This window comes from Neofelis nebulosa, chromosome 11, assembly GCF_028018385.1.
Source record: "Neofelis nebulosa isolate mNeoNeb1 chromosome 11, mNeoNeb1.pri, whole genome shotgun sequence".
Lineage (NCBI taxonomy): Eukaryota > Metazoa > Chordata > Mammalia > Carnivora > Felidae > Neofelis > Neofelis nebulosa.
This window is the reverse complement of record NC_080792.1, coordinates 49,942,011-49,960,619: the sequence shown is the minus strand read 5'-3', so window position 1 is coordinate 49,960,619 and position 18,609 is coordinate 49,942,011. Positions and strand designations below refer to the sequence as shown.

General features: G+C 35.8%; 1 protein-coding gene across 1 annotated transcript in view; it reads left to right on the top strand.

Moving 5' to 3' along the window:
- The window catches only part of MIB1 (MIB E3 ubiquitin protein ligase 1), a 129,227-nt gene extending 111,221 nt beyond the window's left edge, over positions 1-18,006 (top strand). Inside the window, exons 19-21 of the mRNA XM_058692531.1 lie at positions 4,838-4,951; positions 7,369-7,469; positions 11,408-18,006. Coding sequence (XP_058548514.1) covers positions 4,838-4,951; positions 7,369-7,469; positions 11,408-11,548 — 356 coding nt within the window. The 3' untranslated portion in view covers positions 11,549-18,006. The remainder of the gene's footprint in view (positions 1-4,837; positions 4,952-7,368; positions 7,470-11,407) is intronic.
- Positions 18,007-18,609: the final 603 nt, after the last annotated feature.

The following is an 18,609-nucleotide window of genomic DNA, read 5'->3' as shown; positions in this document are numbered from 1 at the left end:
ATATTTTTGACTCTATAGGCCACATGGTTTCTGTAGTAAGTACTTAACTCTTTCCTATTGCTCAACTCTGCCATTGTAGTGCAAAAACAACCATAGACAGCATGTAAATAAATAGGATTGTTCTTCCTTAAAATTTTATTTATAAAAACAGGGACCTGGTTGGGTTTGGCCTGTAGGCTGTAGTTTACTGACCCATGTGATAGAACAAAGTGATACCTACAGAAGAGATTTGAAAGCTGGTTATAATGAGTAGTTGATAATACAGATTCTCAGGCCTTATTGTGGTGTTTTCCCCAGGAGTTTCCCAACGTTCTTACATTGTCTTTGTATTCAGATGTAACAAGTGTAACAGCTAACTTTTATAACAAGAGGAATAGCTAACTTTTATTAAGCTCTTGACTGGTACCAGACATTTTAATTTCTTTTAGAATACTTCCTCACTTATCTTCACAACAACCCTAAGAAGTAGATTGTTTTCTCCATTTTACAGACAAATTGTTAAACATTTATTTGCTAGGGAAGATGAAATTGAGGTGGAAAATGCCCCTCTTTCAAGGAATGGTAGAGCAGTCCATATCCCAGTAATGTTAAACAGAGTATTGAAGCCTTGAAGAGTGTAAATGCCTTGACAGACCAGAGGAAGGAGAGACTGTATCCATTTTGGGGGGGAGTAAGAAAGATTTTGTAGAAACAGTGTAACAGTCTAACTTAAAAGAATTTCAAATAATTGTTACATATCAAATTAATTAATTAGTTTAATCCACTAAATTTAAGGAAAAAATGTGCTCTCAGATTGAAGACAAATCCCAAACCAGATTTCTATTAGCATTTTCTCCTACCTAGTGCATCGTGCATAGGCCAGCATCAGACCCAGCTCTGTCTGGGCCTTGACATGAGATTGGTCTTGATAATCCTTCTCTGTCCACCAGTGCAAGCACCATTAGGAGCGTATGCCCCATCTTGTCTACATAAATTATCCCTGGATACCTTTCACAATTTTCCTGGGTTTTTTTTGTCCCCCCTGTTTTTGAGATGATAAAGACACTTGGTACATAGACTAAGATATGGAGTATACATTCATAATACATGCTAATGAGAAAGGATATATTGCAGGATGTTATTTTGTAATTAGTTAATAACTTTAGATGTAGAATTAACAATCCACAACCTGTAATTTTGCCTAGGTATTTCCTCTTGGGATGGGAGAGCATTTCTCTGATACATAACATTAGAAAGCCCATTATGATATATTTTTGATATTTTCATGGCTACTACATTAAACAAGTAGTTACTAAACAATTCCATAATAAATGACATCAATTTGATAGAGAAGGAAGAGAATTGTTCAACATATTTTAGGAATTTTAGAGACAAACTGTTTACAATAGAAAGTACATTTAGAAAATTATGTGAGCAACCTTATAGTTCTATATTAGTTAAAACTTATAAAAAGTATCTTCCTTCTTTATTCTCAAGCCTTAAGATCTTGAAGTATTTTTTATTTTTAAAAAAAGGGGGCCCTACTAGAAAGGAGAACTATAGACCAATTTCCCTGATGAACATGGATGCAAAAATCCTCAACAAGGTATTAGCCATCCGGATCCAACAATACATTAAAAAAATTATTCATCACGGCCAAGTGGGACTTATACCTGGGATACAGGGCTGGTTCAATACCTGCAAAACAATTAACATGATTCATCACATCAATAAAAGAAAGGACAAGAACCATATGACCCTCTCAGCAGATGCAGAGAAAGCATTTGACAAAATACAGAATCCTTTCTTGATAAAAACCCTCAAGAAAGTAGGGATAGAAGGATCATACCTCGAGATCATAAAAGCCATATATGAATGACCCAACGCTAATATCATCCTCAACTGGGAAAAACTGAGAGCTTTCCCCCTAAGGTCAGGAACAAGACAGGGATGTCCACTCTCGCCACTTTTGTTCAACATAGTATTGGAAGTCTTAGCCTCTGCAATCACACAACATAAAGAAAAGGCATCCAGATCAGCCAGGAGGAGGTCAAACTTTCACTCTTCGCAGATGACGTGATACTCTATATGGAAAACCCAAAAGATTCCACCAGAACACTGCTAGAACTGATTCATGAATTCAGCATAGTTGCAGGTTATAAAATCAATGCACAGAAATTGGTTGCATTCCTATACACCCAACAATGAAGCGACAGGAAGAGAAATCAAGGAATTGATCCCATTTACAGTTGCACCAAAAACCATAAGATACCTAGGAATAAATCTAACCAAAGAGGTGAAAAATCTATACACTGAAAACTATAGAAAGCTTACAAAAGGAATTGAAGAAGACACAAAAAAAATGGAAAAAGATTCCATGCTCTTGAATAGTAAGAACAAATATTGTTAAAATGTCGATACTACCCAAAGCAATCTACATATTTAGTGCAATCCCTATCAACATGACACCATCATTCTTCACAGAGCTAGAACAAATAATCCTAACATTTGTATGGAACCAGAAAAGACCCCAAATAGCCAAAGTGATCTTGAAAAAGAAAACCAAAGCAGGAGGCATCACAATCCCAGACTTCAATCTGTATTACAAAGCTATAATCACCAAGACAGTATGGTACTGACACAAGAAGAGACACTCAGATCAATGGAACAGAATAGAGAACCCAGAAATGGACCCACAAACGTATGGCCAACTAATCTTTGACAAAGCAGGAAAGAATATCCAATGGAATAAAGACAGTCTCTTCAGCAACTGGTGCTGGGAAAACTGGACAGCAACATGCAGAAGCAACCTGGACAGCAACCTGGACCACTTTCTTATACCAAACACAAAAATAAAATGGATGAAAGACCTCAATGTAAGACAGGAAGCCATCAAAATCCTCGAGGAGAAAGCAGGCAAAAACCTCTTTGATCTTGGCCGCAGCAACTTCTTACTCAACACATCTCCGGAGGCAAGGGAAACAAAAGCAAAAATGAACTACTGGGACCTCATCAAAATAAAAAGCTTTTGCACAGTGAAGGAAACAGTCAGCAAAACTAAAAGGCAACCGATAGAATGGGAGAAGATATTTGCAAACAACATATCAGATAAAGGGTTAGTATTGAAAATCTATAAAGAACTTATCAAACTGAACACCCAAAAAACAAATAATCCAGTGAAGAAATGGGCAGAAGACATGAATACACACTTCTCCAAAGAAGACATCCAGATGGCCAACTGACAGATGAAAAAATGCTCCATATCACTCATCATCAGGGAAATACAAATCAAAGCCACAATGAGATACCACCTCACACCTGTCAGAATGGCTAACATTAACAACTCAGGCAACAACAGATGTTGGCAAGGATGCGGAGAAAGAGGGACACTTTTGCTTTGTTGATGGGACTGCAAGCTGGTGCAGCCACTCTGGAAAACAGTATGGAGGTTCCTCAAAAAACTAAAAATAGAACTACCCTACAACCCAGCAGTTGCACTACTAGGTATTTATCCAAGAAATACAGGTGTGCTGTTTCGAAGGGACACATGCACCCCCATGTTTATAGGGGCACTATCAACAATCGCCAAAGTATGGAAAGAGCCCAAATGTCCATCGATGGATGAATGGTTAAAGAAGATGTGATATATATATTCAACGGAGTATTACTCGGCAATCAAAAAGAATGAAATCTTGCCATTTGCAACTACGTGGATGGAACTGGAGGGTATTATGCTAAGTGAAATTAGAGAAAGACAAATATCATATGACTTTACTGATATGAGGACTTTAAGAGACAAAACAGATGAACATAAGGGAAGGGAAACAAAAATAATATAAAAACAGGGAGGGGGATAAAACAGAAGAGACTCATAAATATGGAGAACAAACTAGGGGTTACTGGAGGGGTTGTGGGAGGGAGGATGGGCTAAATGGGTAAGGGGTACTAAGGAATCTACTCCTGAAATCATTGTTTCACTATATGCTAACTAACTTGGATGTAAATTTAAAAAAAATAAAATTAAGTATTATGTTGAAAAAAAAAAAACTAGGGCACAAGGCATGAAAAAAATAAAAAATGAAAAAAAAATAAAAGGTATACATATTGAAAAGGGATAAATAAAATTGTGCTTATTTGCAGGTGGAAAAAAAAAGGGGGGGTGACTGGGTGGTTCAGTCTGTTGAACGTCTGTCTGACTCTTGATTTCAGCTCTGGTCATGATCTCACAGTCGTGAGATTAAGCCCCACTTTGGGATTCTGACAGTGCAGAGAGCCTGCTTAGGATTTTCCCTCTCTTTCTCTCTCTCTCTCTGCCCTGCCCCTGCTCACACATGCCCTCTCTCTCTCTCAAAAAAAAAACCAAAACAGTTAAAAACCCAGAAAAACAACTTTGACAATTTATTCTAATATATTACTAGAAAATGTCATTATTTTCATGACAAGGGGCGCTCTCTTCTAGAGGCTGCCTTTAGAGAATATACATTTGTAAGATGGTAACATTTTAAGAAGATAGAATTGTGTATTCATAGAACTTGTTTAATGTTTCTCTTAATGTGAAATTTAAATTTTTTTAAAGTTTATTTATTTTTGAGAGAGGGAGAGAATGTACGTGAGCAGGGGAGGGGCAGAGAGAGGGAGACGCAGAATGGAAGCAGGCTCCAGGCTCTGAGCTGTCAGCACAGAGCCCTACGTGGGGCTCGAACCCACAAACCGCAAGATCATGACCTGAGCCGACATCAGAAGCTTAACTGACTGAGCCACCCAGGTGCCCATCTTAGTGTGAAATTTAAAAATGAACAAAAAAGGCCAACCCTCTTATGTTGTCTCTTGTAAGAAGTATCCTATTGCTGTTTTCCAGACTGTGCTAGCCTGATGAAGAAGTGTGTGCAGTGCCGAGCAGTAGTTGAACGAAGAGTGCCTTTCATTATGTGTTGTGGAGGGAAAAGTTCAGAAGATGCCACTGATGACATCTGTAAGTGTATTTTTCTTACTTTGCTGTCTTGTTGGGACTTTCATGAACATCTCTTCTCATGTGTAGTAGAATGTCGGCTTGTGAAGCACAAGGTACGTGACCTCAGTCTACAGAGGAACAGATGGGGTTTTGTTCTTATTACAGGAAACTTGAGATTGTATTTTTCTAGCTTGCAGTATGATTATAGAACTTTGAGCATTTGTTTTTTAAGAAACCTCCATGTGTAATATAAAGAAAATTGTGTTCTTGCTTAGAGAAAATTTGCTTTTTTTTAACATTAAATTTAGAGTATCTTGGTGAATTAGCATATTACAAATTATTTTTTCAGTTATATAAGTGTTAACATCTCATTCTTGGGTGTAGCAGATTTCACCTAGTGCATGTCAGTATTTTATAGAATAGCATTTCTTCGGGACAGAGTAACTGTAGATAAACTGAAATGTAACTCAGTAAAGAAGTGGAAAGATGAAAAATTATTTACTTTCAACCTTTTAAAAAATTTTTTTAATTTATTTTTTTATATATAATTTATTGTCAAATTGGTTTCCATACAACACCCAGTGCTCATCCCAACAGGTGCCCTCTTCAGTGCCCATCACCCACTTTCCCCTCTCCCCCACACCCCATCAACCCTCAGTTTATTCTCAGTTTTTAAGAGTCTCTTATGGTTTGCCTCCTTCCCTCTCTGTAACTGTTTTTTTCCCCTTCCCCTCCCCAATGGTCTTCTGTTAAGTTTCTCAGGATCCACATAAGAGTGAACATACGGTATCTTTCTCTCTATGACTTATTTCACTTAGCATAACACTCTCCAGTTCCATCCACGTTGCTACAAAAGGCCATATTTCATTCTTTCTCATTGCCAAGTAGTATTCCATTGTATATATAAACCACATCTTCTTTATCCATTCATCAGTTGATGGACATTTGGGCTCTTTGCATAATTTGACTGTTGTTGAGAGTGCTGCTATAAACATTGGGGTACAAGTGCCCCTATGCATCAGCACTCCTGTATCCCTTGGGTAAATTCCTAGCAGTGCTATTGCTTGGTCATAGGGTAGATCTATTTTTAATTTTTTTGAGGAACCTCCACACTGTTTTCTAGAGTGGCTGCACCAGTTTGCATTCCCACCAACAGTGCAAGAGGGTTCCCATTTCTCCACATCCTCTCCAGCACTTTTCTTTTTTTTTTTTTTTTTAAAGTTTATTTATTTATTATGAGACAGACAGAGACAGTGTGAGTGGGGGAGGGGAAGAGAGAGGGAAAGAGAGAGAATTCCAAGCGGGCTCCACACTGCCAGCATAGAGCCCAATGTGGGGGCTCAAACCCACGAAACATCGAGATCATTACCTGAGCTGAAACCAAGAGTCAGAACCTCAACTGACTGAGCCACCCAGGCGCCCCCTACTTTCAACCTTTTCAGTACTATAGCTGTATAAAAATATTTTTCATCTTTGTACTAGATAGAAGCTTGGAATGGTACCTTTGATTTCTTTGTTCTGTGTATGCACGAGGAAGAATATTAGTGTAGCCAATTCTGCTCAGGGCTCTTTGTCTTTATCACTGATAGAGCAGAATTAAAATCCCAGAAACAAGTTAACTAGAGTAAAAGAGTAAAAGTCTAAAGAGTAGGAAAAGTGCAATAAAAAATTTCCCTCCAGGGGCGCCTGGGTGCCTCATTCAGTTAAAGGTTTAACTCTTGATTTCGGCTCAGGTCATGATCTCAGGGTTGTGAGATTGAGCCCCACATCAGGCTCCACACTGGGCGTGCAGCCTACTTGAATTTTCTCTCTCCCTCTGCCCCTCCTCCGCTTGTTCTCTCCCTCTCTCTTCCTCTCTCAAAAAAAAACAAAAAAAACAAACAAACAAAAAACTCCCTCCGTTTAGTAGACCCACTGATCACATCTTTTCTTTCATGGAATTCCTCATCTCCAATCAGTAACAAGGAGGGCTGGGAAGAAAGGAAGGAGGTTAGGTTTTTGTGTGTTCTCCTAAACATCATCTAAGAGACTTTATAATTATTGCTGCCCAAACTGGCTAAAGTGCTGTGCTGCCTCCCATCTTGGCTTTGTAAAATGCAGGAACAGAGAAAACAAGCATAGAATGTGTTTGTGAGCTTGCCAAAGGAAGCAGGTAGAAGAGCCTCGGAGAACTCAAAAGTCTGTGTGTAGTTTGTTGTCTAGCTGAGTTAAATAGAATTAGAAAATAATGTGCAAACCTGTTTCTTTTTAAAGATTATAAATGAAGGAGTATAACGTGAATGTCACTACTGTATTGGTTGTCCATGAGTGAAAAAAATTTTTAAGGGGATTCTAGTAATAGTCTGGTTTTTAATAAAGTAGTAATAATTTTAGAAATAAAAAAAATCATTGCTATGTCAAAACAGTCATAACATTAAAATATTTTATTTGTATTATAGCAAGTGGAAATATTCCTGTGTTACAAAAGGACAAGGATAATACCAATGTCAATGCAGATGTGCAAAAGTTGCAACAGCAGTTACAGGACATTAAGGAGCAGGTAATGATGATCTCTTCATGGTAAATGATGATTCTAAGGATGGCATTTAATATTCTTCTATAAAGCTGTTGGTGTTTTACATAGTAAGTAGGATTCACATTAGCGTATCATGTATAGTATTTGAATAGTTTGCAAAAGGTAATATGATTAAAAGATTTAATCAGGCCTTTTCCAAAATAAGAAACAAACAGATGACCAGTAATGCTCAACCAGACTAGTAATCAAGAAATGAAAATTGGGGTGCCTGGCTGGCTTAGTCAGTAGAGCATGTGATTCTTGATCTTGGGGTTGTGAGTTCAGGCCCCACTTTGGGCATAGAGCTTACATTAAAAAAAGAAGAGGAGGAAGTAGAAGAAAGGAAAATTACAGAAAAGAAAACTACAGTGAGGTGCCTGTCTCCCTACCAGACTGAGTAGAAAACTCTGTGTTAGAAATTGTCAGTATAGGGGCACCTGGGAGTCTCAGTCAGTTAAGCGAATGACTCTTGATCTCAGCTCTGGCCTCGAGCTCACAGTTGTAAGTTAAAGCCCTGTGTTGGATTTCACACTGGGAGTGAAGCCTACTTAAAAAAAAAGAAAAAGAAAGAAATGATCAGTACACAGTATTAGAATACGGGAGTACAAATTAGTAAAAACCCTTTGGAAAAGTTTGTCACTGTAATATTAACTAAGCAGGATATTATTTTGAAGTGCAAATTTGGAAAAAATTGTACAGATGGTGTTTAAAACCAAGGGTAGTGGTTTTCTTGGCTGGGATGGCTGGAAGGTGGGGCACAAGGGAAGTTTCTGTATAGAGAGATATAAAGTGCCCATTACGTGCATTTGATCAATTTGTGAACTTTTATCAAATGGTACATTTATGATTTGTGCACATTTCTATATAAGTGTGATTGATACTTCAGTAGAAAGGAAAAATATATATATTCTCTTTCATTCTCACTCTGTCACGCACACCATAACAGAAAGCAAGGGAAAGATAAATGCAGTATTTAGAATAGTGGGTTTCAGTGATGGGTAGATGGAAAGGATTTGGGAAGATATATGGAGGGGTTTCAAAAGAAAGGGTAGCACTCCATGCTTTAAGCTGGGTGGTGGTTTATATTGTTCTTTATATCTTATACATACCAACAGAGGTCCTCTCTTATCTACTCAATATTTCATAGCAGCAACAGTAAAATAAAGAAGCTAGTTAAAACTTGTTACATATATGGTAAGTAAGAAAGTCTGCTTTTTTCCCTTCCCACCTTATCATTTGACCCAGCAATTAAATCTGATTCAAAAGATTGAGAAGCATAGGGTGTTATTTCTTTAGTTTGGGTATCACATCAGTGTTGCCATGCAGTTGTTAGTCATCGCTTGTCTTTTCTACCTGAGTTTATAAGTAATATAGTCAATAAATAGGATAACTAATGACCCTTGTGATAGAGTAATATAGTAGATAGTTATTAAAGAATTAAGCATATGTATTTATTAGGAATTTAAGCACCCATCTGAAAAGATTAAAACTCTATGACTTGGCTAGTTTTTGTTTCGAAATCTAGTACGTAGTAATACTTGTTATATGGTGACTAAGTAAAGATAAACATGGATTTACCAGTTCTTATGTAGCAACATAAAAATAGGAACATATTTAGCTCATTCTAATATAAAATAGAATGTTTCAAAAATCTTTTAAAGCTCCGGGGCACCTGGGAGGCTCAGTCGCTTAAGTGTCTGACTTCACAGGTCATGACCTCACGGTTTGTGAGTTCGAGCCCCATGTTAGGCTCTGTGCTGACAGCTCAGAGCCTGGAGCTGCTTCGGGTTCTGTGTCTCCCTCTCTCTCTGCCCCTTCCCTGCTCACTCTCTGTCTCTCAAAAATAAACATTAAAAAAAATGTTTTTTAAATCTTAAAGCTCCTTAGCATCTCATTTTCTTTCCCATAAGACCCTTATAGGAAGGTAAAACTGATTTTTGAACAAGTCTTCTCTGAAAAGCATTTCATCTCCTATTTGTGAATTAAAATTAATTGTGAATAATGATAATTTTGAACCCTATTATGGGTCCTGAAAAAATAATTCAGCTTAGGGCGCCTGGATGGCTCAGTCAGTTAAGCATTCCACTCTTGGTTTTGGCTCAGGTCATGATCTCACAGTTTCGTGAGTACGAGCCCCAAGTGGGGCTCTGTGCTGGCAGCATGGGGCCCACTTGGGATTCTCCCTCTCTCTCTGCTCCTCCCCCACTCATTCTGCCTCTGTCTCTCTCAAATAAACTTAAAATAAATAAATAACTAATCCAGCTCTACTTTTATCCCAAGTTCAGCACTCCAAAGAAGTTTCTTCCCCCTTAAATAATACTCATGACCAGATTTCATCACAAAAATATATTTAAACAGTTAGAACAAAATTCATTCTGAGGACTGATGGGATTTCTTGCAGGGACCTTGGTCCTTGACTTTTGTTAAGGTAACCAAGACAAAGCATCTGAATAACTCTTTTTAAAATTTAAATCTCCAATCTTTCTCTTACCCCGGTGTAATTTCACGTGCTATTAAGAATATATTAATCTCAAAGTAACTGAAGTTACTAATTGACTGCATAGAACTCTTGAAAATTTAATGGGAAAGAAACCATTTTAATGGTACTAAAAGACTGGTTTGGCTTTTTAATTTTTTTTTTTTATGTTTCTATTTATTTTTGAGACAGAGACAGAGCATGAGCAGGGGAGGGACAGAGAGAGAGGGAGACAGAATCTGAAGCAGGCTCCAGGCTCTGAGCTGTCAGCACAGAGCCCAATGCGGGGCTTGAACTCACAGACTGTGAGATCATGACTTGAGCCGAAGTCAGAAGCTTAACCGACTGAGCCACCCAGGCACCCCTGGTTTGGCTTTTTAAAATAAAAAAGTATATACAATTTTCTACAGCTTTGTCTCTCAAGCTTTAAGGTAGATACATGTGAAAATTTACTTTGGAAGGGTGGGGCTAACAATTAGATTTGTAGTTCCTTCCCCCTCCCTGCCACAGTGATCATTGTCAAAGTTGATCATTACATTTTCGTATAGGCCTTAGGCCTAGTTTATTAATCTAGAAATTCTTCTTGATTATGTCATTTCTATGTTATTTAGGATACTTTTCCATGGATACTTTTCCCAAATAACATAGAAATGACTTCATAACATGAAGTATTGTGGTATAGTAAGGTAAAAAATGTTTTTCTGAAAATAAAATGTAAAATGTGTTTTTGTGAAAAATTATGTGATTTCCTAGAGTGTTTTCACCAAAGTATACCTAACGTACTTCTAAATTTTTCTGAGTTCATGAAGTTACATTTGTTAATGGGTAAGTAAGGCTAATTGTTTTTAATTGAAGGGGGGATCTACATTAATAGTAATCCAGTGAAGGATGTTTCAAAGCAAGAGCTCTGGGGCCACATGATCCAGTTTACATTATGGCCTGTGGTGGGGAGGTGTTTAGCCCCACAAAGCCCCAGTTTGCTCGTTTTTAAAGTGATAGTGATAATAGGGCTGAGATACTATCATAGTGTGTGGCACGTGTCTTTAGGGACATCTGTACACTGCTCCCCCTCCCCCATAGGCCTGATGTATTGTGTTACTTTCATACAAGAACAGCATAGTACACAGAGTTGGGGAATCTGAATGAGACTGAATGGGGCTATTTTTCATTCATTTCCTGTTAGATTTTGACATTTGCATTTTTTGTTTTATATAGTATTTATTTAATGAAGTGTCTTTTATACATGACAGTACAACTGATATTTCTATTTTATATAAAGGGATAACTTTAACTATTAAAAAATTTTTAAGTTAAAAAAAATTTCTTGAACATTTTAAAGCAACAAAAGATTAAAACAACAAAAGAAAATTTTACAAAGTTGTTATATGTTACAATGTCAAAATATAAAATGTCTTAGCATTTATTACCTTGTTATCTCCCATTCCAGACCATGTGCCCTGTATGTTTGGATCGTCTGAAGAATATGATTTTCCTCTGTGGCCATGGAACGTGCCAGCTCTGTGGAGACCGAATGAGTGAATGTCCTATTTGTCGCAAGGCTATTGAGCGAAGGATTCTTTTGTATTAATTAAGAAACTCAGTGTGTTTTGTCAGCTAAAGTATTTGGTCATGAGCTCTTAGTGAAGCTGTTAAGCTAGTTGGACATTCTAATGAACTAATTTTTAATATCATAGTTTCTTTCCTAGAGTGTAATTAGACTGTAAATGTATCAGAACAGAAAAAAAAAAAACCTCTATAGGACAGTGTTTGAAGTTGTGGTTTTTGTTTTTGTTTCTTTTAATTTGAAACATCAAATCCATATAATTCATAGGTAATTTACTTGTCACTTCTAAGGGGAAAGTCCTTTAAGAATGTCCTGTTATTTTTGTTTTTATTGCATTTTTCTTATAGTTTGTAAATTTGTTAGACCTCAAGAAATGTAGCTCCTTATGATCAGCTGTCCTTCAGTTTATTGTGATTTTACACAGTTGACACAGGTACTCAGAAAAGTCATGCATCAAGTGAACAGGGCAAGTCAAACCATTATGCCGCATATATTAAACGACAAAATTATAATATGAGTTTTACATAGTTAATATTGAAGATAAGATTATCTGAAGAGAGGATTATCTTTTTAAGATAAAAAATTATGCAAATGATTGTTTCTGAATTCTTAGAGTAAATGGAAGCATGGAATGAGAGAGTAGTGACTGACTTTGCATTTAGCTTAATTTATAGACTTAAAAAGAAAATTGTTAAACTTGAATCAAATTGCCAGTTTCAGAATGATTGACATGAAAAGGAAGAATAAGCAAGCAGTCACAGTGGGGAACTGAGGTGGGGGAAAGTGGCCAATGAAAGAGTACCTTTTAACTGACCATTAACAGTTGCCTTTCCTGTATTAATTTTTACACTGTTCTGTTTAGCCAGCCTTTAAAAAAAAAGTCTATGAAAAGTGTACCTCAGTTTTCCCTGTGGTCACTTATCCAGGCTTGACCTGACCGGTGAAATGATACTGCCCTATTTGGGCTCTGAGGTTGCATGTTGCTTTTCTCATGTACTGAGTAGTACCCCAGTGATCTGAGAAGGGTAGTGCATTGTCTCAAGGCAACAATCTTTTTTTTGTCCCTGTTGATTCTGACAGTGTTACTGGTTCTACCTACATCGTAAGCCCTCCTTCCATTTTCTTTCAGTTGCTAAGACTTGTTATAAAGAAAACACTCTATATCTACAAATGAGGATATTATTTAAATTGCCAACAGTATCCAAGACATAGTAAGTAACCTAATAATAAATACTTTAGAAAGAGTGACCAGGACATTTATAGAAATATGTCTGATTATCTGCAGTTTTTCCTTTAACTCAAACTTTTGATTCTAGAGCATCTAATAATTTTCTGCCCTTTGAATGAGTAATGTTACTCTGTCTAGGATGAATATACATATAAATAAGTGTTTTGAGGTCATTGCTGCTAGATTATAAAAATATCACCTGTTTACAATGGTGTCTACTATATACTGTGTATAAGCTTACTCGATAGTTATCTTGTAGCTTTTTCTTTTCTTTTTTTCTTTTGATTCCGGTTATTCCTTCCTTCCTTCCTTCTTGCCTGCCTGCCTTCCCTCCCTCCTTTCTTCTCTTTCTTTCTTTTTCTTTCTTTTTCTTTCATTTCGGCAACTAAATTTAAGAATATTCCTGGCAATTTAATGGCTGCTGCTTTTGCAAGTCCTGGTGAAAACAGTGGTGAGCTTTGCTGGCTGATTTTGTAGTTTTGGTGATTCCGTATCTGTGTTTAGCTAAATAATTTAGCATTTAGAATAGTAAAATTTTTATAAGTTTTGAATTTGAAAATTTGTATGGATTCAGTTATCTAATAAAGGGCCACTGAGGCTATTTTTTTAAGCCATATTTCAAAGTTATAAAAAGAGCATCTGACATGATGTCACATAAAGAAACAGACTTATTTTCTTTCAGATTTGAAAATAGCAACAGTCAGGATTTTTTTCCTTCCATGCCATAGGCTGCCCATCTCTTTTCCACTAGGTCAGCTGGAGAGGAGGGAACACCTGGCTGACTCATGCACAGTTTGGCCAGCCAGTGAATTCTGTCCAGAGCTCTACTTACATCTTTTTTGTCTTTTGAGCTTGCTGTTCTTAAACTTACATCCCTAAAGGGCAATTTCATTTTCCAGACGAGTTTATTTCTTCTAAATTAAAAATACAATAACATAAACTATTACAAAAGTCATATAAGGTCACTGTGATTATAGTGTTATGTGTTTGTGCATTTTCTATATTTGTACCACTCTGAAATTTGTTTAATGAATAGAAAATGTTTCTCTCTTCATGTTTTCAAGCACCTGAAAAATTATTTTAAATTTGTTTCGTGCTTGTGAGCAAGAATAAGGTTAAGAACAGAGTTGTTTAAGTGACTATCTTCTAACTCTGAAATTGCTACCTCTTATGTGTCTCTCAGCAGTACTTTCCCAATTAGGTATGTTTCCTTCTCATCAGCTCGTCATCTTGTGCCTCAGAAGAGCTTTTACTTTTCCTAGAATCATTTAAAAAAACACAGCAGACATTCATTCAAAAATGTATTTATTGGGCCTCAGGGGCTAGATATACAACATTGAAAAATGGTCAGCATTTAGCACACACTGAGTCTATCATGCAGCAGTTGTACATTTGAAGAACTCTGTAGTCAAGAAGGGATCCAAAGGTACTGGTAACATTTCTTCCTAATGTTTCAGAAGAGTTGTCATAAAGTAGCATTTGGATTCCCTCTCTGTATTCCCTTACTCCTACCACATTTTCTCCTTTACTCTAAGATTGTCAGCCTTGTTGCCCAAAACACACACACAACTTACCAGATGGTGCTATTCTAGTCATTTTTGTTCACATAATTTAACATTCTTACTGCTTATATTACTAATGTATTGAATTTTTCTGGGAGCAAGAAGGCTTTTCAAGTGAAGATCACTTTGTATTAGTGTAGGGTATGATATTAGACAGTGTTTAGCTGACCAAATCATGTTTGGACAAAGTGTTTGTAATTTTAAACATTGCAAATTGGCCAGCTAGTTACTGAGACATAACATTAATTGATAATATTGAAAATAGCATTCTTAAATTTGTATCTTTGATGGCTTTAGCCTGTAGGAACTAAATTTTAGCATGTTGAAATGCATGCTGCTTAAGACTAGTCCAACTCAAATGTATAAACTTGCTGGGTCATTTTTACATAGTAGAAATACACAATCTTGTTATGTGTTGCCCAGTTGCTGTCCTTTGTTTATTATGAATTTTGGACCCTTAGTGATGGGGTAGGATAGGAAGACAGTAAGGAGTTGCAAGCAAGCAAGCAAGAAAAGTCAATATCTGAGTTTAGAGAAAAAAAGGGGTTTAAGAAAGTCATGTAGATTTCATCAAAGCGGTAAGCAGAGAGAGTATATTTGATTGAACAATATAAAAAAGGTCTCTTAATCAGTTTTTAGTGTCATTTAATTTACAATTGCTTTGTAAACTATACAGTTTAATACATCTGGCTTTAAAAAAAGGCCAAAGGAAAAGCGCCTATCCTCTCAGAGTGTCTAAAATGTTATAGTAATAATTTGTGTAAAAATTGAATATTTGGAATAGAATTTTTTTTACATTTTTTAAAATTGTGGTAAAAACACATAACATGAAATTTACCGTCTGCACCATCTTTTAAGTGTACAGGTCAGTAGTGTTAACTATATTCACATTGTTGTTAAACGGCTATCTGGGAGAACTTTCTCACTTGCAGGATTGAAACTCTATACCCATTGAACAATAATTCCCTTTTCTCTTCACCACCCCCCCCCCAGTGGAATAGCATTATGGTTAAATAGAAATCAAGGAACAACCTTAATTATCTTAATTGTTTGTGTTTGCAAGATTTAAAGTCACGGTTAATACTAAGTTCCTTAAAATTTGAGGGATGACAGAATTTCTTCCCTTCCTCCCAACTGTTATAAATCATAATTGAGTTGATTTTAAATGTCTGTTAATTGGAAGGGTTTGTTACTTCATTTGGAGCTGGAGGGGAGAAACACATTTGAAACATTAGAATTAGGTTAGCTCTGGATTTGGGAAGGTAATAGATTTTTCACAGACTATGTGTGCCTTGTCGAAAATGTCAGTTGTCTTTAAGTCTCCTTGTAACGGTCTCAAAATTTTTTTTTTCTCTCAAAAACTCAACCTAATTTTATTTGCTTGAATATTAATGATAGGAATGCATACTGATACTACTTGATAATCATATCATAGCCTTGGAACTTTAACATATATATATATATATATCTATAGCAGTATTAATAATCATAGTTGTACTTCTTTAAAACATTAAATTTGAGGAAAAACTATTTAATGATGTCTCATTTGTACATTGCTTTGCTACAATGAGGGGAAAGCCTTTAGATTGAGACTCAGTGTACTGGTAAATGGTTAGTAGTGGATGAAACTAGAACATAAAAATATGAACGAGTTAGGGGAGCTGATGAATTAAAATTGTAAGTTGCTACATCAGCATTTTCTACCTCCTTTTCTGTCAGAGTATTGCTTTTCCAGCTCTTATTCTTATTTGTGACTAAGGCGGAGAGGGGAACCCGAGGTTCAAATTGAGATTCTTATTTTGAGGATTGAAGCAAGTAGGTACAGGAAGGGTGACCGGCCACGTCACTTTGGTGCGTAAAATCCATAATTACAGGTTGTAATTGACGTGTACAAAATGTGTGAGAAAGATAATATTACTGGCTGTTTTACTTCTCCTGTGTGGTCTACATGACTTTGTTTCATAAACATGACTTCTTTCCTACACAATGCAAAATGGTCTTGTAATTTTCTATAAAAGAAACAAATATGCCATTTTGTCTGAAATCTATAATTTCAGGAAGCTATTGAAAGTTCTGACTCAGGGCTTTGTAACAAGTTTAAGCAATTGTTAATTATATTTTGGAAAATCCATCTACATAATTCTTCAGTGCCTTGAAAGAATTATTAACTTGGCAACACTACTAAAACTTTATAGAAGGCTGTCTTTAGCGTGCGTGTATCATCACACACATTTATACGGCGTATTGCTTAGCTTGTGTGATAGCAATACTGCATGTGTGCTGGCTTTGGGTAATTCTTTAAAGGGAGTTTTCTAGATTTGCACTTGATATTTGTTTTTTAAAAAACTGATTATTTATGGCCATGACACTGTTACCAGAAAAATAATTCTGTAAGTCATTATGCAAAGTCATGTATAAGTAGCATCTGGGAAGAAGAGCAAGGGTTCATACAGTTTGCTGTTTTAAAATGAAAAGAGGATCTGTTTGGTAAACACAGATTGTCTTCCCCTCAAATGAAAAAAAGAACTTTTGTTCACGTGATTCGGTTTAAAAAAAAAACTTTTTTAAGGGAAATAATGGATTGCATGTTCTTCTTAATGCTAGTCTTATTTAGCCTGAATCCACAAAGTTGTTTTTCTGTTAATTTCAGTATGCTTGTCATTCTAAATACCATATATTCAGTGTGATAGAAAGCAATTTAATCGACGCGTAGCAGTGTTTTTGCTTTGTGTTTTTCCCAGTGTTTTTTAGCTCCCACTTGATTAAAGTCTTGCTCGTGAATAGAGTTTCTGTATGGCAAATGATTCTTGCTTATTATTAGCTTTTGTTAAAAAAAAATGCTTAGCAAGAACTAAGCTTTTAAAAATTAATGCAAACATTTACCATTAATAAAACTTATGATGTAATATCATTCTATAATGCTTTTCTCTGATCTTTTGAAGTATTCTTTATAGAAGTATATATGAATTTTAATTTTTAAGGTATTTGAAGACCTATCTCAATATCAAATCTGTTATTGGAAAGGAAATTATCATGTCTTTGAGAAACAAGGACATACATCTCCAACTCAATATAAGACATAGGTGCCCACATCTGGAAGGCTCTCATTGCAGTTGTTTACATTTAAGGTACCTCTATCTACAGGGCCAAAGAAGCTTTTCATATTTTAACACCTCACACTCTTTCAGGATATTGTGAAAGTAGTCTGAATAGGATAAATTTGATAGAAAATAAGTCAGCCAGTCAGGAAGACTCAACTTTTTCTATACAGAGTTTATTCCTTTTCAAAATTCAGATGTAGATTTCATGTTCTAAAGATATACATTTTAAAGCAATGATTTATTTGGCTTTCTTAGTGTTTTGTGACTAAATCAGTAATTTGAATGGTTTGGAGTTATTTTATTTTTCAAGTTAATAGAAGCAGTTATTTGTCATTGAGAGGTTGTCTGGTTCTAGTTCAAAAATTCAGTATGTGTATCTGGAATGTTCAAGAGGAAAACCATCTGAAACAAAATCTTTTAACTGTTTATTTGAAAAAAAAATCTGTATTCCAACTCTAAAATTGTGAATTTATTTTTGGATAACCTCTAACTGTATTTCTGTTGCTGTATAATTAGATATTTCATGGCAATATTTTTTATTAAATTGAAACTGTATAGGTTTTTAAAATAAAGACATTTTAGAAAATCTGATTTATATTTTTTATCATTGATAGTCATTCATCTTTCACAGAAATTCAAATTATTTGTTAGTTTTACAGTGTAGCATTTCCCAAACTTACTGACAGTGAAAACTTTTAAATGGTGCATTACAGAGTAGTGATAGTTTGTAAGATAGAATGAATGCATGGATTAAAGTAGAACACCAGAAGTTATTTCAGATAAGTTAATTGCTGAAGAGCGATCATTTGGCAAATAGGTTTTTTTTCTTTTAAACAAAACTAGTTGATAAACTCATTTTGTTAAATACACACACACACACACACACACACACACACACACACACACCCCTTATAAGCATAATATGAGAGGATAAGACAAGATCCAGAACAGAGGCCATTGATCACTGAGTCGGTGACATATCAATGAGACTGTTAGGTAATGCTGCCTCTGCACTAATGCTCTAATCAAATGTGTGTATTCATGCTTTAGGTACCTTATTTATATCAGGTCCTTGCATTCTCAAATATGGCAGCTTTCTGAAAGGCCAATTTTCAAGTCAAATAAACATTCTTTACTTTTCTCATATTTAAGAGTATTACCCTCCCTTCCTGTTCTTTTCTTCCTTCCTACAGA